Raw genomic sequence first — 27,354 nt, 5'->3', positions numbered from 1 at the left:
AAGGACTATTTACTGGCCACTATAATTATAAAAAAAATCAGCCCTAAAATTAGGGTTGACAACGGGGTCGGGGTCGGAGCGAGGCGGGGGCATCCTCCATCCCCGCCCCCGTGCCTGCCATATGAAGGTGGGATTCCCCGTCGGGGAACGGGGTCCTCGCGGGGCCCCATTTCCCGTTTCCCGTGGGATTCCCTTACTAGTTCCCCGCGGGAATCCCCTACCATATTCAATTTAGGACCCTTTTTAGTTTTTTAAGTTCGGGCTTGGTTTCTTAGGCTTAGAGTTAGAAATTGGATATTTAATATTGGGCTCTAATCCAACACTATACATTATATGCATATATATAAATAAATTATTTTATATATTATAAATATATATTTATAAAAATATAAATTTATCAAATCGAGGTCGGGGACGGGCCCCAAAATTTTTTCTCGATTTGACCCCATCCCCGGTCAAATCGAGGACTCCCCACCTCAATCGGGATAGGTCCCCGCTAGGAATTTTGCCAATCTTATGTAAAATGAAGTAAATTAGTATTTAGTAGATTTCAGCTTTAACCCTAAAAAGGTAGGTAGTATTTGGTAAATGATAAATTATTGTGATTAACAATAATGACTAAATAAGCTCGTTAAAAAAATTGTATATATATATATATATATATATTTAAAATATCATATCATGTTATGCTTTGAATTTAAATTTATATTTTGTTTGCTTTATATTATTTTTTAGTTTAAGATTTTTGTTAAATAGAAGAAAAATAGGAATGAACTTGAACACTCATGGATGATGAGAGAATAATTGAAAATTGTTAAAATGTAAAGACCTAAATTGAAAATCAAACACAAAAACTAATTGAAACTACCAAAACAAGAAAGAGAGAGAGAGACTAAAACATAGCAAAAATTTGTTGGGCGAAGTCAATGTCGGAAGGTCAAGCGTATCACGCCGCGTCTTTGCAAGTAGCATAGCAAGGCCGTCTTTACCACGTTGTAAACAAACAACCAATTAGCCACATGTGAGCATTGTCTAAGTAAGCTCACTTCTCTAGCTTAGCTCAACATCTCACTCTCTCTCATGCCCCAATGTTGGAGTGTGGATGTTTTACGACCGCGCCGCCCACCCTTCTTGAGCCTCAGACACCCCGCTTACACCCTAAGCACATGCCCTAATCCCCATAAGCAATAGGGTGAAAATATCTGTCGATACGTCGATATATCCATAAATCGAAAGGTTCGATATCAATATTGAATATTCATGGACATCTCAAATATTTTTATAAATGCTTGTACAGTCCAATATGAATATCAATACTAATAACAATATTCATAACTTATTTTGAGAATAAGAACACCATAATTATTAATTTAAATAAAATTTATAATTTTTGTGACTTACAGAAATATCCGTTGATATCGAGATTTTATCTCATCGATATATTAGTAAAATTGAAATCTCGATATTGATAACGTTATCGACATCAATATTTCAATTCTTGATGATAGATTGTGCCTAGGGTGTGAGCATGGCGACATTGAAGTACCTCCACCTGTCCATGCAGGTACCCTCATCGTATTCCCATGTGTACCATTAATACTTGATTAGTGCTAATTAGATAGCATATGTTCCAATTTAAAAACTAGTGTTTCCATTCTAAATTCATATAAATGAATGGAGATATGAAAATTTGAAGCATCACAAGACTTGAAGGTGTTGGTTTCAAGAAAAACATTGTGTAGAGTTGGTGAAGCCGCCTTCTAAAAGGGAGAAGAAAACGAATCAAAATTCCTTTTTAATTCAAACCCTCAAATTGGAGTGGCTAGACATGGGTGATGTTTTGTTTAAGTTGGTCAAGCTTGACTGATGGATTTTTATGAGCGGATGAAACAACAATTCAATGAACTCGATGGTAAATTATTATCTAACTTTTTTTTCTTTTAGTTGAATGAATAGCTCAACTGGTATACAATATGTGTATGTGTATAGATTAATAACCAAGAAATTTGTGGTTCGAATTTTCCATCTCCAATCAAATTGTATTATATTCTGCCCAGTTTAGTATAAGCTCAAAATGGTTAAGACATTACTAAATTCTTCAAAATTGAAAATTTTGAATCATTTGAATTAAAAAACTATATATTTCTACGTGTGCATGTTTGTGTGTGTGCCCGAATTCCTATACTTTTAGTTTTTGTTCATTTTTGTCTCTTTACATTCAAAATGTTCATTTTAGCCTCTATAATTTCAACTTTGATTCATTTTAATCCCTATACTTTCAAAATGTTCATTTTGGTCATTGAACTTTTAGAAATTATCATTTTAATTCCTTAAAAATGAAAAATGAAAACGAAAGGACTAGAATTAATATTTTTTAAAAGTACAAAGACCAAAATGAACTAAGTTGAAAGTATAAAAACCAAAATCAACATTTTAAAAGTATAAGAACCAAAATGAACAAAAGTGGAAAATATAGAAATCAAAATGAACTTTTTGAAAGTATGAAGACCAAAATAAATCCATATAAAAAGTAAAGGGATTCAAATAGTATTTAAACATATATATATATATATAGTTGCTTTCCAAAGGACATGCAACACATGAACACGTTTTATTATCGTTATTATTTATTTTTCTTTTACCATTTGTGGGATGAGGAGATCAAATTCTAAACTCGAAGTTGATACTACATAATTGATGCCAATTGAGTTATGCTCTTTTTAACATGTCACATTATTTTGAAGTACAAATGGTAACAACCACCTTTAAAATATGGTAGTAGGTTCAATTATATCCTTAAACTTCTAATTATAAAAATTGAGTCCTTAAGCTTTTACAAATATTAAAATTGGACTCTCAAACTTACATAATTGCAGAGATTCTAACAATTATATAAATTTGAACTTCTACAACTATTGCAAGTTGGAGGATCCAATTTTAACACTTGAAAATGTTTGAGTGCTTAACTTATATAATAGAAAGTTTGAAAGTATAATTCTCGAAAGCACAGATATTTCTAATTATACAGAGAATTGGTTTCAAATACGAATACGTCCAGATACGTGAACACATGATTTGAAGTATCTGATTATATATATATATATATATATATTAGTTTCAGATACATATATCCCCCTCCAGATACCTGAAGGGATACATTGAATCATTATTTTTTCAAATTTAAGCCCAACTAGTTAAAAAGCCCAACCCACGACCTATTTTATTGAAAGTCCACTAAAATCTAGCAATAAAAGACAAAATAGATTAAAAATAATATAAAAAACTAATTAAAAAAAAAGTAAATAAATCTTCATTATTCTCTTCTCTCCTACTATCTAAAATTATGATTCACATCTCCTCCCCCTTTTATCCCAAACTTCATTCTTTAATTTTCATCTTTTACTTCTTCCCTATCGTCAACTCTAGTCGCTTCGCCACCACTCTACGTAAGACTTTTTTTTTCTTCTTTTTCAGTTTTCACTCCCTTCTTAAATCTACTCAGGTTTAACTTAAAATAAGCATTATAAAAATTAATTAGACATTAGATACCAAGTTTTTAAATGTATCCATATCTTAGTTTTTTTAGAAATTGGCATATCACCGTATTTTGCATCCCTATCCATATGCTTTTTAGATATATTTGTAACTACCACCATAATTAAGTGGTTTTTGCTAGTTCACTGTAGTTAGAATTGGAGTCTAGAATAAGATGGTCCCCTATTTTTTTGAATTGAAGCCATTTTCAATAGTTATGGCCAGACTCATTTTCTCTCCATAAATCATAGTTTCTTACTAAGAAAAATAATTGCCGTGAAAGTTTTTATTCCGCCATTAAAATTGGTGTAGTGGGGGCTAGGTCTTCAAGCATGTTGTTTCAAGTCTTTTTCTTGTTGAAAAGTTGTTGCTTCTCGTTATTTCTTGGCATTTCTTGTGGACTTGGCTATATTTTCTAGTCTGGTGAAAATTCTTCTTGAGATAAACACAAATTTATTTGAAAATGACACTGATTAAAGGAAATTTTGTGGCAAAGAACAGTGGCTACGAATTATTCAATACGAAAATTCTAGGTGCTTGCTTATCTCCACAGAAACTTTTTTTCCAAAAAAAAAAAAAAAAATCTTTATACATTATATATAAATGAAGATCAGATCAACTTTTAAAATGATAATTTGAGTCTTACTCACCGGTCATACACAAAATGGCATACACTACGTATATATTTACCTTACCTTGTACCAAAAGTATTGGGATCTTGTTATGCAACCATTTATTTCCACAGGTTTGTTTTCATTAGTTTCCATCGTGTTCAAGTCTAATAGACGGGAACTTGAAGTAATTAAAAAGCAGGTGTATAATAGAGAAAAGAAAAACATAAAAATAAAAAAGAATGAGATTAATAGTATCTATTAGTTACGTTCAAGTCTAACAGTATGTAATAGCGACTAATTCAAATTCCCCTCTTTATTATCCTAATAAAAGAAAAAAGAAAGGTATGCAAGCATTTAAGTCACACAACAGACTACAAGTTTCCAAACCTAATAAGGTTAGGTGTAAACAATTAATGAAAATATATGAGAGCCTGAAATGAGCCTTGGTTAAATTACAAATTTGATCATTATAGTTGGGAGAAAGTTAGAACTTAATCCCTACGATTTTAAAAGCTAGAATTTAGTCTTTGGTACGATAAAACCTCATAAACAGTCTTAAACAGTCTCAAATCATATAAGATTAAATTCTAGCCTTTAAGACAATATGGACTAAATTCAAACTTTTTTCAATAATAGGGATCAAATTTGCGATTAAACCATAAGACATCTAAGGACATTTTGAAAATTCATTTAAGCATTTCTTATTCTACTGTCTTAGAAAGTTGAAACAGAAAAAGAAGAAAAAAATAAGTACAAGCTAGAGAGAAAGTGAGCGAGAGAATAAGATCAAAAATCTTAAAAATGAACAAAAAAATATGAACTATGAACACAAAGGAGGGACCTTAAAATGAATGAGAAAGGAAATGAGGGAGTGAGAGAGAGATACTAAGTGAGCTTCCTCCAGAGGTATCCTTTGGACTGTGCTAAGGATTTGACCCTTGGGAATACAAAGCCAGCTTTTGGGGGATTTCCTCCAACTAGGGAATTCTCGTATATTTCTTTGCATTCTTGTACAACCTGTTTAAAATATCACAAAAGTGTAGCACATTTTTCAATATAATCTTTTTTCCCCACTAAAAGCAAAAAGATCAACATTTTAAATCTCGACTTTAACTAATTTCATGAAAAATTGGCACGATCTTACTACATTTGGTTACTATGGAAGTTTTTTAGTTCAACAAGTGAGAGTAGAGAAAATTTAACCTCTAACTTCTTGATTGAGGACACAAGTAGTAACTACTTGAACTATGATTAGATTGGCATAAAAGTTTGTAGGATACAAAATCTTAAATGGACGGCCACAAATGGCTTAAATCCATTCATCCAACCCCCACCTACTTGTTTCAAGTAATTGGGATATTCATGACCAAATATTTGACGATGGTCAGAGAATAGTCGTCTTTTTTTTTTTTGTAAAAAAAAAAAAGAAAAAAGAAGAGAGAAGCTTCATAAAATATAAAATATGATTATAAAAAATAGAGAAAAATACCTCTTTAGCATCTTTTCTAGGTATGCCTTCCCGAAGTCCCACAAGCTTCTCGACCACCTCAGGCTGTAAGTTGATATATGAGCAACTCAATTATAAAAAATTCAAACCCAGGATACTTAAGACAATATTATTGACTTGCGTTCATTATATTTTACAGTTAATTTGCAGACAATAAAATACCGTTCTCATTTTTGCAAATTAATATGTAACCCATATTCATGAAAAAAGTTTTACCACAAAAAAAAAAAGTAATAATAGTTGATATATATATATATATTAAAGCAGAAAAACTTTTACCGGGCAATCTGGTTGGTGCTCAAGGATATTTGTGTAAATGAGCGTGAAAGTATCCAGACTCTCGGCAGAAGCAAGTTCCCTTAGATCACTCAGTATCCTTACTCTGCTTTCAACTTTCTATTACAAAGGAAGAATTAAGGAAAAGAAACTTAAGAAGACAAAAAAAAAAAGGAAAAAAGAAAAAGCATTTATCTTTTATCTATGTGATAATAAAATACACATGCAGTGGAATATTTAAATAAAATTTGCAGGGATTACTTACAGAGATGCTTATATACTCCCTGAAAAAGTCCATGAGGACCTCTTCGTCCAGCCTCATCCGCTCAATAGTTTCTTCCTTTATGTAGTTTTTCTATAATAAAAATTCATAAGATGGTATTAGACAATCAAATTGCGGGGTATAAGAAGTCGAGATTAAGCATCGAGAACCTAAAAGAGTGATTTATCAAGCCAAAATAAAACCTGTGTCAGCAAATGGTCTACATAGACGACAGCAGTTTCCTCTAGGCAAGCCTCAACGAATCTTCTGAACGATCTTTCTTCAATATACCTTCAAAATTAAAATTGATATACGAAGGTTGTCAGGCTTAATTCCTATAAGCAGTGTATTGTGTATCGTAATCACAATTTATATGGTAGAAGGCGGACATTGAAAGCCAACTTATTCCTAATTCTTATGCTTTACAATTTCATAGTATTATTGAACATTTTGCACATCTTCAGGAAACAAACCAGCAGAATATAATGGTGATTTCATGTATATATGATGGATTTCCTGTGTAAACATAATGAACATTTTGGGTTTTTATATATCGGGTAGCATGATGGAAAAAATTCTTCAAGAAAGAAAAGGAGTTAGATTTAACTCAATCTAAGATTAGTCTATAATGCATGGTAGATTATTTTCTACAAGAAGTCTCTTTTAGTTCTAAAAACTTGTGAGTTTGTGGCCATCAATGACACTACATGGGGTTTTTTTTTTCTCCCCAGAATGCTTTGTACAAGAAGACTAAAGTGGAAAAAATATGAGAACTTACATCTTGACATCTGTAAAATAGTCTCCAAATGTTGCGACTAGGTATTCGGTAACAAGCCCTTCGCACCATTCTACACAGGAATAGGGTAACTTGTGTAAGGAAAGTCTAAGTGCAGTTTAGAAAATTGCAACTGTCCATTTAAATTGGTTTCAAGCATTTAATGGACTACGAAATAAGATGGGAAACAATATAGGGAAAAAGAACATTAGACAAAGGAGTACAAAAAGAAACATATATTAATGAAACAAATAGATGAGAACCATTTTTGACAAAAAACAATATATGGTGAAGAAAGAGATAACCCATAAGCAATCAACATTATCCAACCAATTAATACTATCCAAAATATATTCGTCAATATTTCTGGGGAATATATATTTTTTAAAAAGAATTATATGTCAATGCACCACATATAAGACAATAAAAATTCTACCATTCCCAGTATGTGGAAGGCACAAATTTCCTAACCGCTTATGCATTCTTGGCATGATATGTTCTTAAACCAATGAAAATACTGCATAACTTACAGAGGATTACGAAAAAGAGAGAAGGAATATTACCCTTCTGATAAAGCTTGACAAGTAACTCCTGCACTCCAGGATCCTCAAAAATGACACTGACCGTAAGATGCACAGCTTCCTAGCATCATGATATAATTCTTCATGTTCACTCTTTCATAGACAAGTTAATAAGCAATTTAACATGGGATGTTGAAAGACAACATTTATGTCAACAGTCTCTGGAATAACACATAATAATTGGGGTTCTTTTTGCTGCTGCTGGTGCTGTTTATTTTAAGAAACATTTAAATTGATGAAAAATTAGAATTACATAAAAGGTACGGACAACAAAACAATTGTTAAGAACATAAGTAGGAAAACATTAGGGAAAACAATTGAGAAATACTTCAATGTTTATGCCCGTTGTAACATGGAAGGTCAATTTTCATCTTGTATTCGGAATTTTGCCTCCAAGGTTGTCTATGGCTGATCTTAGAAATTTTCTTGAAATGGAAGGTGGTCTTGGAATGGAGAGTATCTATGGTAATAATCTTGCATTGGATTTCCAAGATTTTCCTTGTCAGAAGAGTCGGAATCCAATCCTACCACATTGTGCGGAAGATGTCTTTGCTGAAAAAAGTGATGGTTTTGTACAGGATTTTGCACATTCCTACCCAATTGCCCCCTCTTACCAATACCAAATTGAGGTCTATAAGGTGCTCTACCCCAGCCTTGGATTCTTTGATCAGCTTGAGGTTGTGCTTCTTGAAATCTTGCAGCTCTAGGATTACCTCTTTCATGTGGCAACTGAGGTAAAATAGCCCGTTCTTGGTGATCTTAGAGTGGGTTCGCCATGTGTTCTTGGATGCAATTGAGGTTTGAATCTTGTTCTTGAATGTTGGCAGAGTTGTGGTTCTGTTCTTGGATGCGCAGGGGATTGGGATTTGGAGCTTGGACAGAGGCAACAGTGGACTTACCCTTTTCTTGAGTAAGGAATTCTACTACTTGTTGAATTCCAGCCATAGAAGCCATAAGGCCAACCATTTTCGACTGTACATCCAGTAGCCGAATGTTATTTTCTTCGAGTGATGCTTCCACATGAGTCAACCGCTGGTTGAGAGATTGAGGAGAAGAGGATGACGCTTCCGCATCTAAAGGAGGGTCGGGATTCTTGGAAGTATTCTTAGTTACCATCAGGCCTTTTCACGAAGGCACTCTGATAACAATTGTTCCTAAGTTTTATTTGGGCTCTTGAGTCTTGACAAGGAAGATACCACCAACATTAAAACTCAATTGAAATAAACCCTCATCTCAACCCTAATCAATGCTGTCTTTGCAAGAGTGGCATTGGTAAGGAAAGCCTCAAGGACTAATTTTTATTTTTTATTTTTTTAATAAATCAACTTAACAAGCAATGATAATACTTAGAAGGCTGAGACATCAGTTATTTTCACAGATTTTCTTGTCACGGTCCCAAAAATAGACAGATTTTGCAAAATGGCTCCTGAGCGAATGTGCACATTACATGACGCAAAAGAAATTATGCTCATAGATACTGTTTCCACCCATGATTGATTTTTTTTTTTTTTTGGTCGTCTACTTTGTAAACAAGTTCTAAAAATCCAAACCAGGTTTTAAAACTAAAGATGGTACTTTTTAAAAACTTGTTTTGTTTTTTGAATTTAAATCAAGCTTTGAAGACTAAAAAAATAGTAGTTTTTAAATATTTGTTTGGTTTTTGGAATTTAACTAAGAATTCAAATGTTTCTACGGTAAAAATCATGGTGAGAAAATTGTGAGGAAAAAACATAAATTTCACAGACAGAAAACTAAAACAAAATTGTAATCAAACTAGCCCTTAGTCTTAAATTTAAGTAAACATTCTATTCGGCCCCAAATTTTCAAAGTTTTACAATTGTCCTTGGGATTTGAAACTGGTTCTTAATGGACTTTGAAGTTAATTGCCGTTGATTCTTTCAACAAAAATGTGCTAGACAATTTCATATGGCTATGTGGCACATTATAAAAATTTTAATACCTTGTATGATATTAAATATGTTGACGTGTCAAATAATTACACGCTTTCATGGCTGACATTGCAAAGGCTTGTACATTAATTTGGTTTCAAAATCTGCAGGAGTTGAAAGTCTAATGTGCAGATTATATGGCATTTCATTGGAGAACTGAATCAAACCTACCTCAGAAATATAATATACTTGTACATAAGTGAGCATAAGTACAATACGGTTGTGCACGAGGATCAAAATAAAGAGACCACCAAAGAACTGCAGGAAAAGTAATTCTAAAAAAGTCTGGTACCTTGGCAACTTCTAGGAAGCCTTTGCAAGTGTCTTCAAAATTTATCTGTAAAATATGTGAAAACAAGCCTAACTCAAATGAAATGCTGAGGATTATTAATAAACAAAAGATTTAATAATCAAAAATCGTAGATGCACAGAAAAAAGAAAGAGAAAGGAAATGAGATATCCCCAAGTGCAAAGGGATTACAAATTCGCCTCCCACAAGTTTGCATCAAACCACAGTCACAAATTCGCCTCCCTAACTTTTCAAGATGGTATCAGAGCATGGTGATGAGAACGTCGTTGGAATAGAAGAGATTCAATCATCGACTCTAGTAGAGGATGGAACTCCAGAAGAAAATTCTACCCGTGCTGAAATTAGGCTACCGTCGACCAATATCTACGGTCATTACTTGGACCGATTCAAATCCAACCAGCCCTAATCGATCCAGCCGTCATTGCCGTCGGAGGACCCCTGCCGCTGCCGTCGACGACTTCAACCACACTGCCGCCGCTGCCGTCGAGACTCGACCATCCGCCGCTAGTTCAGCCCAGATCCGCCGAGCGTCTGCCTTCGACGTCCTCTGTGTTCCAGCCGCCGATTTTTTTAGATCGCTGCCCCGATTCCGCTCCAGATCCCGCCGGCGGAAACTTTCCAGGTCAGTCGTCTTCCCTTCCTCCGATTTTTTCCCTTCCGGCGTTACCCAGCTCTTCCTACCCTCCGAACACACCCGATCTCATTGGTCTCCACTCGGTCCAGAACCCATCGTGTCTTCCAAACCTTCTGAATACGCCCGATATGTCGGGCTACTAGAACCCACAACACCACTTGAACCAGCCGGTCCAGTCGAACCCGGTCCAACTGAACCCCTTACAACAAATTCTTGTCTTCCACTATTTGCCCTCTGGTCAACCGGCTACTCCCATTGGTTTTCCCACACCGACAGAAACGATATCTTCAGGGGTTTATGGGCAGAAACAACCTACAACGATTCATGGTGGGACTGTTAGTGTTTAACAGCAACTGGCCAACCTTCAGCAGCAAATTTCTGCACTTGGGGAAGCCCTTAGATCTTCAGCCAATCTATCAACAGATTTTGTACCAGATACATACCCGGGGGTTCCGTTATGTTCAGAAACTCCGGTAACTATTTACCCTACTCTACCTTTCACAAACATTATGTTTGGGTCTGTAGGCAATTCTGCAGGAATTTCTATTAGCGAAAAACTTAATGGACAGAATTACTTTTCTTGGTCACAATCTGTGAGGATGGTTCTCGAGAGGCGGCACAAGTTCGGGTACCTAACAGGGGAAATACCCAGACCAAACCCTGGGAATCCTCAGGAACGGATATGGAAGGGGGAGGATTCTCTCCTTCGCTCAATTTTAATAAATAGTATGGAGCCTCAGATCGGGAAGCCTCTTCTTTACTCAACTTCTACTCGGGATATCTGGGAAGCTGTCCAGAAACTTTATTCTAAGAGGCAGAATGCTTCACGTCTTTATACCTTGAGAAAACAGGTGCATGAGTGCAAGTAGGGGACACTCGACGTAACATCCTATTTCAATAAATTATCATTATTGTGGCAAGAGATGGATCTATGTTGAGAAATAGTTTGGAATTGTCCAGTTGACGGGGTTCAGTATTTGAAGATTGAGGAAGCGGACCGTGTTTATGATTTTCTGGCTGGCTTAAACTCGAAGTTTGATGGTGTTCGGAGCCGAATTTGGGGACAAAGACCAATGTCGTCCCTGATGGAAGTTTGCTCAGAGGTAAGATTGGAAGAAGATCGAACCAGCGTTATGAATGGTACAACGCCTAATACCCTGGCCGACCTCCAATTTGTGAGCATTGCAAGAAACCATGGCATACGAAAGATCAATGCTGGAAATTACATGGCCGACCTCCAAATGGCAAGCGGCGTCCTCCCAACGACAAATCTAAGTCCCGTTAAGCCTTCGTTAGTGAAGCAGTTGATGGTGCCCCTTTAGGGACGAGCCAGGTGGATCCAGTACGGTCGGAATCGGCAATATTGCACAGTCAGGTACTCCCCCATTCCTTTAGTTTCTTTGCTGAGGGAGATGAATCTTGGATCCTTGATTCCGGAGCAACGGACCATCTAACTGGATCATTTGACCAATTCCTCTCCTATTATCCAAGTGTTGGAAATGAGAAAATAAGAATTGCAGATGGGTCATTTGCCCCCGTTGCAGGAAAGGGCCACTTATCCCCAATTCAAGGACTGATTTTGCATAATGTCTTACATATGCCAAAAATATCGTATAATTTGCTATCAATCAGTAAGTTAACCAGAGATTTGAATTGCAAAGTTTTGTTCTCACCAGATAATGTTTCGTTTCAGGACCTGAGCTCAAGGAAGATGATTGGCACTGCCCGGCACAATAGGGGGCTCTATTTTCTTTCCAAAGATGCTTCTTTTAGGAGTTTATCTAGCACTTGTTTACTATCTTCTCTTACTATTTCTGAAACTGATTTCTTATTATGGCATTTTCGTCTTGGACATCCAAACTTTCATTATATGAAATATTTATTTCCCCATTTATTTCGTAATGTGAATATGTCATCTTTGTCGTGTGATGTTTGTATCCGTGCTAAGCAACCTAGGGCGTCGTTTACCTCACAACCCTACAAACCTTCCCGGCCCTTCCACCTGATACATAGTGACGTTTGGGGCCCTTCGAATGTTACAACGGTATCAGGTAAACGGTGGTTCGTTACCTTCATCGATGATCACACTCGTCTTACATGGGTGTTTCTTCTTACAGACAAGTCTGAAGTGACGACGATCTTTCAACAGTTTTACACCACCGTCGAAACCCAGTTCAATACCAAAATCGCCATTCTTCGAAGTGACAATGGGCGTGAATTTGTTAATCAGACCCTTCGTGAGTTCTTAAACTCTAAAGGAATTTTCCACCAAAATTCCTGTGCCTATACACCTCAGCAAAATGGGGTGGCCGAACGGAAAAATCACCACCTCATTGAAGTAGCCCGATCCCTCATGATACATGCATCCTTACCCTCGTATCTATGGGGGGATGTTATTCTTACTGTAGCTCATCTCATAAATCGGATGCCCTCCCGTGTGCTCAAATTCCAAACCCCCTTAGAACATTTTAAAGAATCCATCTCGTCCACTCGCCTTTTCCCTGATGTTCCTCTTAGAGTTTTTGGGTGCACCGTGTTTGTCCATAATCATGGTCCTCACCAAAGTAAATTTGCTCCTAGGGCCTAAAAATGTATCTTTGTTGGGTATCCGCTCCATCAACGGGACTACAAGTGCTTTCAGCCTTCCTCTCGAAAGTATTTCGTCACCATGGATGTCACATTTCTGGAGGACAAGCCCTTCTTTCCCGTTAGTCCTCTTCAGGGGGAGACTTCGAGTGAAGAGGCTAACACTTCCACCTACTCTGTTCCCTTAGACTTGTTTCCCGAACCTACCCCTGAAACAGAAACAGATGAACCTATCCTCCCTACAAAACAAGTGCCTTGGATAACCCACTATAGGAAGCATCTCCGAAAAGAAATAGTTCCCGAAATTGTTTCTCCTGTTGCTCCGTCGGAAGGTGTTCAAGAGCCAGAACCGGAACCGGCTCAGGTTCAAGGTACCCCTAGTCATAATGACAATGAGTATGTTGAAGGTGATATAGGGGACTCGAGTGAAGTCAGGGATGATGGCAGTAATGAAGCGCCCAGTGGTGCTCAGGGGACTGAAAATGAACAACAGTTGGGTATAGATCAACAGGTTGACAAGACCAATGAGATCGGGGTTGATGCTACCTTGGATTTGCCGATAGCTCTGCGAAAAGGTACTAGGTCGTGCACCAAACACTCTATGACAAGCTTCTAGTCTTAACCTGTCTACGAGATTTAGAGCTTTCACCACCAGCCTGGATAATGTGATAATTCCAGGCAATGTGCACAAGGCTTTGGAAATTCCTGAATGGCGAGGTGCAATTATGGAGAAAATGCAGGCCCTTGAGACTAACAAAACGTGGAATCTGGTTAGTCTTCCGAGAGGTCGCAAAACCGTAGGGTGCAAGTGGGTTTTTATTGTCAAATACAAGTCAGATGGAACTCTCGACAGATAAAAGGCCAGATTGGTTGCAAAATGATTCACTCAGATGTATGGAGTGGATTACTCAAAAACCTTCTCACCTGTGGCAAAACTTAACACTATTTGTGGCCTCCTTTTTGTGGCTGTTAATCAAGACTGGCCTCTCCATTAGTTGGATGCGAAAAATGCGTTCCTGAATGGTGAACTGGAAGAAGAGGTTTATATGAACCCACCTCCAGGTTTTGAAGCACAGTTTGGCAATCAGGTGTGCAAATTAAAAAAATCCTTGTATGGACTGAAGCAGTCCCTTAGAGCTTGGTTCGAACGATTCACCACCTTTGTTAAATCTCAGGGGTTTGTTCAAGGGCATTCAGATCACATCTTGTTCACTAAGAAGTCAGCACCAGGAAAAATAGCGATACTGATTGTCTATGTTGATGATATTATACTATCAGGAGATGATTCAACAGAGATTGACAGGTTGAAATGACAAATGGCAAATGAGTTTGAGATAAAAGATCTCGATACCTTGAGATATTTCCTATGAATGGAGGTGGCAAGATCAGTAAAAGGGATCTCAGTGTCTCAGAGGAAATACACACTTGATTTGTTGAAAGAGACTGGAATGACAGGATGTAAACCTGTAGATACACCTGTAGAAGCCAACCTTAATCTGATAGAGTCAGCAGATGATGTTCCTGTAAACAAAGAGAGATATCACGGCTTGTGGGGAAACTGATATATCTGTCACATACCAGACCTGATATATCATATGCAGTTAGCTTGGTCAGTCAGTTCATGCAGGCTCCGTATGAAAGACACATGGAGGCAGACACACGGATCCTGAGGTATCTAAAGTCTTCTCCTGGAAAGGACTTGGTTTTCAGAAAGCATGATGAAAGGTGTATCGAGGCCTACACAGATTCTGACTGGGCCAGTTCTGTTACAGATAGGAAATCTACCTCAGGATACTGTACCTTTGTGTGGGGAAACTTAGTTACCTGGAGAAGTAAGAAGCAAGGCGTCGTGGCTAGAAGCAATGCCGAAGCCGAATACAGGGCTATGAGCTTGGGTATATGTGGAGATTTGGTTGAAGAAGGTTCTGGTAGATCTACATCAAGAAAGTCATGACCCAATGAGACTTTACTGCGATAACAAGGCTGCCATTAATATTGCACACAATCCGGTTCAACATGACAAAACCAAACACATTGAGATTGACCAACACTTCATCAAAGAAAAACTGGATAACGGTAGCATTTGCATTCCTTATGTTCCGTCCAGCCAACAAGTTGTGGATGTTCTCACCAAAGGGTTACCCAGACAAACTTTTGACACCTGTGTTAGCAAGTTGGGTCTCATTGACATCTACACCCCAACTTGAGCGGGAGTGTTGAAATTATTTTAGTCCTAAGGGCGTTTTTGTCTTTTATCAGTCTAGGGTTTCTCATTGTTTAGTTATTTATACATGTTCTTGTATTGTGTACTGTGTATCTGAATTAAAAATAAAAACTCTTATCGTGTTTTTTTCTCCCTGGTCTAGGGTTTTCCACGTAACTCTGGTGTTTTCTTTTCTTCCCTAACTTTTCAAGATAAATAACAAAGTTTATTTAAGGCAGAAAACATCTAAAAGAACCATCGAGATACAAAATAATATTGAAAAGTAAAATGCAGAAAGAGATCACCACCACATCACCTGTTCAGCATAATTCTGGGGGAGGGTTTCTATTGTGCTATTACTTAGCTCCATGGCAAGATCATAGCAACGCAAGTTGTTGTTAATCTGTCGGCATTTTCAATATCAAGTAGTAAGAGCATGAGGTTCAGTTTAAATATTGAAGATATATTAAATCCTACATAAGGAAAAAAAAACAAACCATTGCACACAGAGGTTCTAGACCAATTTCAGAAGCAGGTTCTTCAAGTCTCTTCCTCTCAGCTGCTTGAAAATCAATCATAACCTTGGGACCAAAAGGAAAATTATACATATATATATTAAATGACTGCCTGAATAACCATTATAACTTTCTTAAAAAAATAAAAAATAAAAGAGTGTATAATAGTAACAACAGGGAAAAAAAGTGTATGTTATGCTTAATAAGCTAAAATTTAAACTGCAACAATTAGATAAGCATTATACAAAAAAGTTAAAAAAAAAAAAAAAAAAAATGCTTCATTCATTTACTAAAAAATTGTCTCCAAGGGTGAGAAAAACCTCATGTTATCGAGGCAACAATAGAAGAGCACTGTCTAATTCTGAAGTGTCGCTGAAATAAAAGTACCAGCTATAGTTCAATCAGGAGTGCAATTTTTTTCTAAACTCACCTGAATAATTGCCAATGAAATTCTGTAAAGCATGACATTCGTGCTATTATCACGAACAATTTGCACTTGCTCACCTAGGATCCTAAACAAATCAACAGCGGCAGGTGTATACAGCTTGCCATCTTCCGTTTTCTTCGGTGGTTGAACCTTATCAGCCTCCAAGATATTCAAGTACCATTTCTAGGAACCATAAGAAGCAACAATGATCACAGCTTAAAATGATCAGCGACTCCAACATCATTGTCCGTTAAATTATTATAGACGAATCATTACCCTTGTAGTAGCTTGCATTCTTTCAACATAAGAATTCATCAGAGGATCCATAGCACCGCTCTCAGAACATACTTGAGCCAGGGACTCATCAACACCTAGTCCAATCAGATTATCTTGATACTCTACAACCCAACCGGTCACCTAACTCCAATAGTGAAGGAAGACGAGTAAAATCTAGAAACTAAGATCTTCATGTGATGTTAAAAACTCAAATAACAGAACATCATATAAAATTATGTGAGGAAGCTAAACAAGGAACTGGAGAATTTAGCAAATTACTACACGCTTTGTCTTCTTTGCAAGGAACCTATTAATGAAAAATATGTACCATGCACGCAAATACTACCTAGAGTGCTCAATAATAAATATCCTGAAACAATTTATTCACAATTCCAGGGTCAACCCATCTGGTGCCAATATGTTTTAAAATATTACGACCAAAGCTAGGGACAAATCCTCACTTCTTCTATAGGGACAGTGTTTCTAAAGCTGAACGCGCACTAGCAAAATAGCCTCTTGGGCTTAAGCATAAAATGCTTTTCTTTTTATTTTGCACTATATATAAAGAATACATAAAGAAGATAAATGCATGGTTTAACTGGGAACGTGGAAGAAAAACCATAGAACACAAAAACTCTAAATGCAAGCACAAAAAAACCTAAATGCAAGAAACCCTAAGGCCTAGGGCTTTGGGCCTTAGGGCTTCACAGGAAGGCACGCGCTAATTGTGCACCTTCTTCCATGCTAAATTTGAGCTTAGTGCCAAGGCGCGCACCACAAGGTGCCTTTTAAAACAACAGCCAAGGATACACATCATCAAAAATTCTATGAATTAATCAAGCTGTGCATTTCATAGAATCCTTGGCACAAGTTTTTGTTCCACTCAAAATGAAATATCAGTGGGAATTATCAACTTAAGAAGCAAACTATAGTGAGATCCCTTCTCTTAAACCCCTACCAATTCATATAAACGAAGTAAGATTCTATGTTATTGTGATGTATCCAATCAAAACCAAAACCTTCTTCTCTGCCATTCACCACACCTAGGGCCACTTTGCATAGAATCTCGAAGTCAAAGGCAACATTCATCGCCCCAAAAAAGGACCAAAGATATAAAATGAAATGACTAACTGCTCAGAAAAAACAAGTACCTTTAAAATTTCTATATTGGTTAATTCATTTGCTCTGTCACTGAGTAATCTGAGCATCTGAATGAACCTTTCAGTGTACAAATTGACCATGAGTTGGAATATCTCATATCTACAAAAGCATAAGATCAAAAGTTGGGAGGTTAATTTAGATAAAAGAAAATTATACTTTTATACATAGAAACAAGGTATCTTATGAACTTCTAAGAAACTTCAAAGATAATCTTCAAATCATATATTCTATACAAACTAAAATGAGGCACAAATACAAGTAATGGGGATCTTTTGTTGGGCTTAATGAAATTCTGGTTTCATATGAAAAATAATATAAATCTTCAGGAGAGGAACCAGATCAGCAAACCTTGGAGGGAAACAAGGAGCCACGTAGTCATAGACATCACCAAGCTCTTCTCCGATCTAAAACATGAAAAATTGTAGTGACGGGGGGAAGATTAAGAGAAGGGTTTAATAGTATATGATACTAGAAGAGCTTACTTATTGCACTACAACAATAAATTTTTCAATTAAGTCCTTGCAACCACTAAATGTCAACAGAATGAGAATATATGAATTTAAAATTGGTAACTCTTCTAAGGCCGTCAATTGTTAGTAAACCAATTTTTAATGGATCTTTTTTTCCCTTTTTTTGCAACAAAAAATATTTTTCGGCAAGCAAGTTACTGCATGCTAAGTCGTACAAAGTGAGTAAGTGTATTATTTTATAGGTGAGTGCTATGTCTATTTCATCTAATTAAAACATGGTATTTTTCTACTAAATTGGTGAAATTTTGACCCAACATCTAGATTTTGTTAGTTAATTTTAACATTTTGAGACAATAAAGACTTGTTTAAAAGAATTTTAAACATTTTACATAAGGGATGAAACCTTTAACAGATTCGGGATGGAACTGAAAAAAGATTTCAATATTTAGGGTCAAATAAATTCAGCCTACACATTGATAACTTCTAGAGAATTTTGTAACCTTTCCAATTAATAGAGGCAAAAACTATGACCTTAATGTCCTCATATCCACTTATTAAATTCTCTCGTCTTTACAATGATTCTATTAATTATCAATCTATATCACAAAAAGTTCATTAAAAATAAAGTTAAAATGCTTTTCTGGGTGTTCTCAAGCTCAAGCGCTCTTTATACAAAGTAGAAACTTTGTAATTAGGCCAACTTCAGGTGCGATGCCAACTGCTCAGTTTTAATGGTGCAACATTAGTTTTTCTCAATCTTTTCCCGTCTAAAGTTTACTTGGACATTTTCTGTCATTCTGAATCACTGCCAACAGGTACACAACAAAACATTCATGAAGTTACACCGCCAAGTTTAACTCATCATTTTTTATATCAATATATGGCTTTAATTTTACACAGAAAAGATCATTGTTGATCCTCATTCCAAACCAGAAATAAATAGTAGTAATAATAATTCTTTAGAAAAGGGAAAAATCCCCTAGAAGGATTACAATATATGATGCATACCGTTCGAGCTTCCTCTAAAGCTGCCTTCAAGTCCTCGAAAACAAGCTGATGAGAATTAACTTTCATGAGTACATCTACAAGAAGCCAAGAAGGTAAAAACTAGGGTAAATGGCAAAAACCACCCCTAAAAGTATGGTGGTAGTTGCAATTACATCCTCAAATTTTCGTTGGTAAAAATTGAGCCCTCAAACTATACAAGTGTTAAAATTTGACCCCCAAACTTAAAATAGTGGTAGAAATTGGATCCCCAAATAATTTAAATTGAACCCTCGAACTTGTACAATTATAACAACTTCTATAACTATGTAAGTTTGAGGGTCAAATTTTAACACTTGTATAAATTTGATGGCTCAATTTTTACAATTGAAAGTTTGAGAGTGTAATTGCAACTACCATCATATTTTAGAGGTGGTTTTTGTATTTTTCCTTATAAAGTATACTTCCTTTTTCTTTTCTCATGCAAAATTTGAAGAGAAGTACCTCCGTCAAAAGTTTACTAAACCTTCCTTCAACGGTCTTCCTTATTGCCTCATAACATTTGTCTTTGTATGCTTTCCCTTGAGCCTTCAATTTTTGTTGTGTAAGGTTTCTAGAAGAAGCTGTTGCTGAGGTTTTTCTGGTTTGATATATTGAAAATTGATTGATCAGCATAAACAGCATTAAATCTCAAAAAGTGAGTTAAAATATGATAAAATAATTACTTTGTGGTTCTGCGGGGGTTTGCTACAGTCGCCATTGCGCCACCTCCCTCGGCCTCAGCTGCTTCCTCAGCAAGTTGTTGATCAAGAATTTCTTGCATTTCAACGACTCTGAAAAGGTATGATTGACAAATTAGCATTAAATCATTTCCGGCAATCAAATTAGCTATCATGGAAAATCTCATCAAGGATTTCCCAGAAATTTGTATCTGAAGATTACTGGAATCAAAGAATTAAATGAACAATTAATTGAGGATTACTTTGCATTTCATCATCTTCACAAACATGGCATTTGTTATTTAATTTAGAAAATATAAGTGTTAGATGATATATAATTAAATCTACCTTCATTCATCAGCTTAAGTTTTTAGGCCAATCGGTGATTTAAAATGGTATTAGAGCAAGTGGTCCAAAAAGGTCATATGTTCAAGCCCCTGCAATGTTATTTCCTCCCCAATTAAGATTGACTTCCACTTGTTTGGCTCTTCTTCATATTTCAAAGTGAGGGGGAGTGTGATAGGCCTCAGCCTCAATTTTATTTATCAACAATTGGGGAAGGGTTCGAGAGCTTCCCAATCTCTCCTTGACTCGCAAGAGAGAACCTGTTACAAGATGATCGCTAAGAAGATACTCCCCCCCCCCCCCCCACTTTTTTTTTAAGGAAATAAAATGAAAAGAGACTAATGTTCAAGGATATGATATCCATCAAGAAGAAAGTGAAAATGCGAGAAAACAAAATGAAAAGAAATACTAATGAGATACAAAGAGGAGGAGACAACGAAAAGCGCGCACTTAAACCTAACAAACCAACTCCAAAAAGGAAATTAAAACAAGAGAGCACATAAACTATAAAGCCAAAGTCGATAGAAGTCCAATGGGTAGACGAGGAAAGAAGTCCAATAAGGCCAAAAGTGCGAGAATCAAACCACAAATCAAACCAACTTCTAAACTGCCACTTCCAAGATTATAACTACTGGGAGAAAAAACGGAACTTCATAAGGACAAAACAACAAGGTTTAGGCGCATAAATACGAGAAAACCACAAAATTACTTCAATTCCTAAACAAAACCACCAAACTAAGCTTTAACTGAACGAGAACATGGAGGAATTGATTCCATCTGAAAACCACATTTTTCAAATCAAAGCAGAAAACTTGGCAGGAATTGTGGGAGACAATTTTGCTTGAACATTTTCACCCTTCACAAACAAAGTATCAAAACCATTTGCAAGGTAAACCTCTTGAGTCTCCTCAACTAAAGCATCTTGTGCTAGAGAATCCATAATATTCTCATTGCTTACAATCGGAATTGTAGTCAGAAAGATTATTTTCGGAGGTGGATGGCTATAAACTCCTTTCACAAAAGAAATATTTGATCCTGAAATTTTAACGATTGATTGGCTGAAATTCAAACTAGACGGCAAAGGATGTTGATTGTTTGCCGGATGTGAATCAGTTAGAAGAAGACGTGTAAATGACTCCTCCAAAACATCTAATTGCACCCAAAATGTTCCTTTACAAACGACTGCTTCTTTTTTGTCCAAGTGAAAGAAAGTGGATAATAAGAAAATAGAGAACTTTCAATGTTCACATCCTCTTTATTGCTCTTTAAGTCTACAGGATGTGGAGTATTAACAGTAGTTTCCAAAGGACAATTAAGGCTTCCTAGAGGAAGTGCATCCACCTCATTCGGAGTTGAAACAAAACTGATTTGCTTGTCTAACTGTCTGGGAACACCCTCTTCCAAAATATCTGATGCCTCAAACACATCTTCATCACGCTTAACTTCAATCAAATCTACATCACGCTTAACTTCAATCAATCTCACAATATCCAAAGAGTTAGAAAAATCATTGAAAAATGACTTGAAGGATAATTGGAGAATCTAATGAAGAAATATCACCAAATCTAAGGTAGAAATTACCATTTGTCTACTCTTATCTTTAATTTCAATTTCAGCGGGTAGAAAACCACACAAATCTCTTTTAACTTCAATATGAGTTTCAGTGCAATCCAAGAAACTCAGAGTTTGAGAAGAAATACTAACCAGTCCCTCAAGGTTTTTCTCCAATGGGTCCGACTACAAAAAGGCAAAGGTAAATTTTTTATCGAAAGCCAACCTCTATAACTCACAATGAACTTTGGATGAGAATGTGCTTTAAAAGACCAATTTTTGACTTTCAAATGAAAGGATCCAATTTCTCGCCATTTTCCATCAAAATCCATATCAGCAAAATTATCATCAAGTTTTAATAATGCCTTATCAAACATGAAGAATTTATTAGAATTTTAGACTAAAAATAGTCTTCTAGAGCAAGACGAATATCCTTCCAAGAATAGTAGGCAAACAAACGATAAACAACAAACAAATTGTTGAAGTTCAATGTCAACGCATCTTTGCTATCTAACCCAATGAGAGGAATCAAAGTCAGACAAGCTAAGAAACGACCTGAAATTTTCTAGCCACCTTTAAATCATTTGAGAGCACTGGAGCTAAAGGCTCCCAAAAAATACTCACCAAAACAAACTGAGGGAAGGACAACAAACAAGACTCCACTTTGCTCAAAAAGTCTCTAATAACTTCCCAGAAAACCATCCAACCTTTCTTCAAGAAACCAGTCGGAACATGTAGATTTTCCTACTACCAATAGGTGGCCAAATAGCACATTCCTTTCATTTAACGATTCGAACTTAGCTAGACGAATGAGTCCAGAGTCATCTCAGGAGAAACAACTCCACCAAGGATAGTTCAAACCAAAGCAAATGGGAGATTGAAAGAAAAATCTTCTGATTAATACTTGAATTCTCAATAGATAACATGTTCTTCTCATACTTTATCCAAAAATAAGAGTTCCTAATACAACTCATCCAAATTGTTCAAAGACATCTTAAAATGAGAAGCGCGCCGGAAACCAAATTGGTGACTGAGGCACGACCTGAGAGAGCTGTAAAGGATGGGAAAATCTAAGGTTGAAAAATGTACAACAAAGGTGGGAGAGACAAAGGGAGGGTTGACAGCGAAGAAGTTGAGGGGAAGAAAATGGAGGCAAGGCTAGAGGGGAAGACAAGAAAATGCAACTAGGGTTTTGGTAAGGAGGAAAAAAGAAAAGAGAGAAAAAACAGGGTTAAAAGAATTTGGGTTTTGGGGAGACAAACTAGAAGTGGCAACCGAGGGAGGCGGTGAAAGGCCAAGGATGGTTGATGAAGATCGGAGCGGCTGTGGACGAAGCCGACAATGGATGGAGAAAACTGAGACAAAAGCCAAAGGGAAGTTGACAAACGCAATAAGGTGGGAGAAGAAGAGAGAGGGTTATGGAGAATGGAGCACCTTAAAGAGACGATCGAGGGTGGCAACAGAAGGTCAAATACGAACGACGGTGATCAAAGTTGGCAATGGACAGAGAAGTTGGAGGGTGGAAGAGGAAACAACTAGGGTCCCTCCTTCCCCTATACTAACATAACAGTATTTAAAAGCAACTAAAGCATAACATACTCTTGGCTTCTAACTAGCAATATTCTCATAAGCCCATAAATAAAACATTCCCCTACCCTTCGTCAACCCTTTTTATGCCCACGAGTATATACATTCACTACTGGGGGCCTATCATTACCTGCCCCCCAAAAGAGCCACCTTGTCCTCAAGGTGGAAGTCAGGAAATTGCAACTGAATGAGATCCCCTTGCTCCTAAGTTGCATCCTCTAGTAAGCTATTTTCCCATTGAATCAAAACTTCTAAGTCCTCATCCTCAACAGTTGATTTTTGCCGTCCCAACAAAGCAAAAGGCATAATATGCACAGACAAGTCAGCAGCTAGTGTTTTTGGAGTAGGAAAAATTGGCAGATTAAAGCCCACAACATTGCGCAAAATAGACACATGAAATATTGGATGAATGCCGTCTCTTTCGACAAGGCGAGCCGATATGCAACAGGTCCCATACGTGCCAGAGTGCCACAACCTAAAATGGTCCAATAAACCGGGGTGCGAAGCTTGGGTGGGCATGTTGACTAAGGGAAGATTGGTGGTAAGGACGTAACTTAACATACACCCAATTGTTGATCTCATATTAAACTTCCTGCCGCTTAGTGTTAGCAAACTTGATCATCTGTTGTTGAGCCTTCAAAAAGTTAGCCTTCAAAACTGCAAGCATTTCATCCTGATCCCTTAACAATTGGTCAATTTCATTAACCATGCTTGTCCCTTTCTCGTATGGTAACACATGAGGAGACGGTCAACCATAGGTAATCTCAAAAGGAGTCATGTGAGGTGAAGTGTGATAGTCAGTGTTGTATCTAAGTTCTACCCACGATAACCATTTAAACCATTGCTTCGGAGTTCCCATGGCAAAATAACGTAAGTAAGTCTCAACCCCTCGGTTGACTACTTCTATTTGCCCATCAATCTGAGGGTGGTAAGTAGTACTATGTCATGAGTACCCAATAACCGCATCAGCTCTTCCCAAAACAAACTAGTAAAAATGTGGTCTCGATCAGACACTACACTACGTGGACAACCGTGCAGTCGCACAATTTCACACACAAACACAACAGCCACATATCAAGCACTAAAAGGATGTTTAAGAGGGATGAAATGTGCATACTTGGATAGGCGATCAACAACCACCAAAATAGTGTCATACCCCTCGAATTTCGATAATTCCTCGATGAAGTCCATACTAATATCCTCCCAAATTTGATTAGGAATGGAACATTCAGCCATAAATGCACAAACTCGAGCCTTCATGCCACGCCAATACACCTCTCAAGCTAGACGTTGATATGTTTTCAAGACTCCTTAATGACTACCCACAGGCCTATTGTGGAATTTAGCTAGTAGTAAAGGTATAGTGCAAGAAGTATCAAAAAGGACCAATCGTCCATTATAAACATAGGACCTCACCTTGCAAGGTGTATCCCACGGGTACAGGCTACCCATTTAATGAAGCTTGGCGAATGCCATTCAAAGACTCATTTTCTCTCACTTTGTCTACAAATACTAACGTATTGAGTCCCCCGATTACGCTCAAAAGACCCAATTCCAATGCCGGTGGTGGCAGTCTAGATAATGCATCTGCAGTCGAGTTTTCCAAACCTTTCTTGAACTGTCAACACAATAGCTATCAATTATATGTCATAAACTGCTTTAAATCGATGTGTAGGGGTAAGTCCTGACTAAAATAAGCCAAAGGCCGCTGGTGCTACATCAAAACACGCCCGCACCTACTCCAGATGCATCCATCTTAACCATAAAAGTCTGGGAAAAACCTGGAATACTGAGCACTGGAACGAACAATATTGCTGAGTTTAAGTGCTAAAAAGCTTCCTCTACCTCTGAATTCCATAGACAATTGCCTTTCTTAAGTAACTGAGTCAATGGTAAGGCAACAAATCCATAGTTGGCTACGATAATACCTCGTAAGGCCTAAAAACCCTCTCAAGTCTTTAACATTTCCTGACATGGCCCAAGTACCCATCGCCTCTAGCTTAATTGGATCTGCACCACTCCCTCAACATATATAATATGGCTCAAATATTCGACGCTTTCAACCGTAAACTGACACTTCTTAAAATTAACCACAAACTGATTTGAAATTAATATGTCCAACACTACTGTCAAATGCATCAGATGGTCTTCCACGATTTATAATAGATAAATATGTCGTCAAAGAACACTAGCACAAACTTACACATATGGGATCAAAGTAGTTCATAATGGACTGAAATGTTGAGGGTGTGTTCTTCAACCCGAACGACATCACCAAAAACTCGTAATGGCCTTCATATGTACGAACGGCCATCTTATGTACATCGGTGGAGCGCACCCAAATTTGATGATACCCTAATTACTTAAATTTGCCTTCACCCATTAGTTTAAGCTTTTGCTATATTGGTGGCCTAAGATGCTCTGATATTTTTGGAGAGATAATAATAATTCTCTTATTCTTCGAAAGGGACCCAATAATGGGTAAATATAATACAAGAGAAATACTAACAAGGAAACTAATTAAAAAGGGAAAGAACATCTAAAAATAATTAAAAAAAATGTAAATGATTAATTCAAATGCATTATTTTATATACAAATCTACACTGTCCCTCAAGCTGGGTTGTATATAGAATACAATCCAAGCTTGGAATTAAATTCATCAAAAGTTCTCCTTGGTAAAGCTTTGGTGAGAATGTCGGCAAGTTGATGGCAGATGGAACATGGTTTACTTCTACTATGTTCTTGCCAAACCTCAAATATGAAATGTCAATCAACCTCTATGCATTCCATTTTGTCATGATTTACGAGATTCTTTGCTATGCCAATTGCTACTTGACTGTCGCACAGTATTTAGAATGAACTTTGAGGTTCTATCCTTAGTTCTTTCAAAAGCTTTTGAATCCACATCCCTTCACAAATTCCCAAAGCTAGAGCTCGAAATTCAGCCTCCGTTGCTTCTAGCTACAACTGACTACTTTTTGCTTCTCCACGTGACTAAGTTGCCCTAAATATAAAAACAATATTCAGATATGTATCTTCGATCAATAAATTCTCCAACCCAACTAGCATCAGTACAAGGTTCTACCATACTATTTGATGACTTTTTAAACAATAGTCCATGATCTGGAGTACCTTTCAAGTATCTTAAAATTTTGTAACCACCCGAAGATGATGTTCATTTGGATTGTTCATGTGCTGACTAACAATGCTTGGTGAATATGATATTTTTGGTTTGGTATGTGACAAGTAAATCAGCTTTCCCACACGCCTTTGATACATACCCTTGTCAACTAGACTAATCTCTTCACTTTGGTCTTGGCCTAGATTTGGATCCATATGTGTTTTAGTAGGTTTACACCCAAGATTTCCAATCCCCTTTAGCAAATTTAGAATATATTTTCGTTGAAAAATAAGAATGCCATCTATAGATCTTGCTACCTTCATTCCTAAAAAATATCTCAAACTTCCCAAGTCTTTGATTTCAAACTCAGTTGCAAGCATCCTTTTTAAATCTCCCATAGATCATTTCCTGTAATGATGATATCATCTACATATACAATTAAGATTGCAGTTTTGTTGTCCGTAGAATTCACGAATAGAGTATGATTAGCTTGACATTGATGATAACCACTTTTAATCATAACTTTAGCAAATCTTTCAAACCAAGCACGAGAAGAATGTTTTAATCCGTGCAAAGACTTTCTCAACTTGCGTACCAAGTCTTTATTAGTCTCATTTTCCATTCTAGGAGGAACCTGCATGTAAACTTCTTCGAGATCACAAAAAAGCATTTTTAACATCAAGTTGAAGAGGCCGATCTTGATTTACTATTAAAGATAAAAGAACACAAAAAATGTTTAATTTAGCAACGGGAGCAAAAGTCTTTATCAATGCCATATGATTGAGTGAAGCCCTTAGCCACAAGTCTTGCTTTGAATCTTTCAACACTGCCATCTGACTTGTATTTAACTGTCAAAATTCATTTGCAACCAATGGTGTTCTTATAGGAGGAAGTGTTGTGAGAGTCCATGTTCCATTACTCTCAAGAGCTTTAATTTCCTCATGTACAACATTTTTCCACTTAGGA

The 27,354-nt window shown here is 36.7% G+C and overlaps 1 protein-coding gene across 4 annotated transcripts in view; it reads right to left on the bottom strand.

Moving 5' to 3' along the window:
- Positions 1-4,824: 4,824 nt before the first annotated feature.
- SEC6 overlaps positions 4,825-27,354 on the bottom strand; it is a 31,842-nt gene continuing 9,312 nt past the window's right edge. For all 4 annotated transcript variants that reach the window (XM_090312708.1, XM_090312706.1, XM_039028686.2 and 1 more), the window contains 17 exons: positions 19,790-19,897; positions 19,569-19,704; positions 19,089-19,133; positions 17,959-18,014; positions 17,601-17,709; positions 16,450-16,590; positions 16,177-16,356; positions 15,729-15,812; positions 15,548-15,634; positions 9,791-9,835; positions 7,532-7,610; positions 6,972-7,041; positions 6,397-6,484; positions 6,197-6,286; positions 5,935-6,051; positions 5,638-5,700; positions 4,825-5,165 (listed from right to left, as the gene is read on the bottom strand). In XM_090312708.1, the coding sequence (XP_090168834.1) occupies positions 5,034-5,165; positions 5,638-5,700; positions 5,935-6,051; positions 6,197-6,286; positions 6,397-6,484; positions 6,972-7,041; positions 7,532-7,610; positions 9,791-9,835; positions 15,548-15,634; positions 15,729-15,812; positions 16,177-16,356; positions 16,450-16,590; positions 17,601-17,709; positions 17,959-18,014; positions 19,089-19,133; positions 19,569-19,704; positions 19,790-19,897 (1,630 nt within the window). In that variant the 3' untranslated portion in view covers positions 4,825-5,033. The remainder of the gene's footprint in view (positions 5,166-5,637; positions 5,701-5,934; positions 6,052-6,196; positions 6,287-6,396; positions 6,485-6,971; positions 7,042-7,531; positions 7,611-9,790; positions 9,836-15,547; positions 15,635-15,728; positions 15,813-16,176; positions 16,357-16,449; positions 16,591-17,600; positions 17,710-17,958; positions 18,015-19,088; positions 19,134-19,568; positions 19,705-19,789; positions 19,898-27,354) is intronic.

The sequence above is a fragment of the Benincasa hispida genome, chromosome 4, assembly GCF_027475165.1.
Source record: "Benincasa hispida cultivar pf3 chromosome 4, pf3_genome.v1.1, whole genome shotgun sequence".
In the NCBI taxonomy this organism is placed as follows: domain Eukaryota; kingdom Viridiplantae; phylum Streptophyta; class Magnoliopsida; order Cucurbitales; family Cucurbitaceae; genus Benincasa; species Benincasa hispida.
This window is presented reverse-complemented; position numbering and strand designations above follow the sequence as displayed.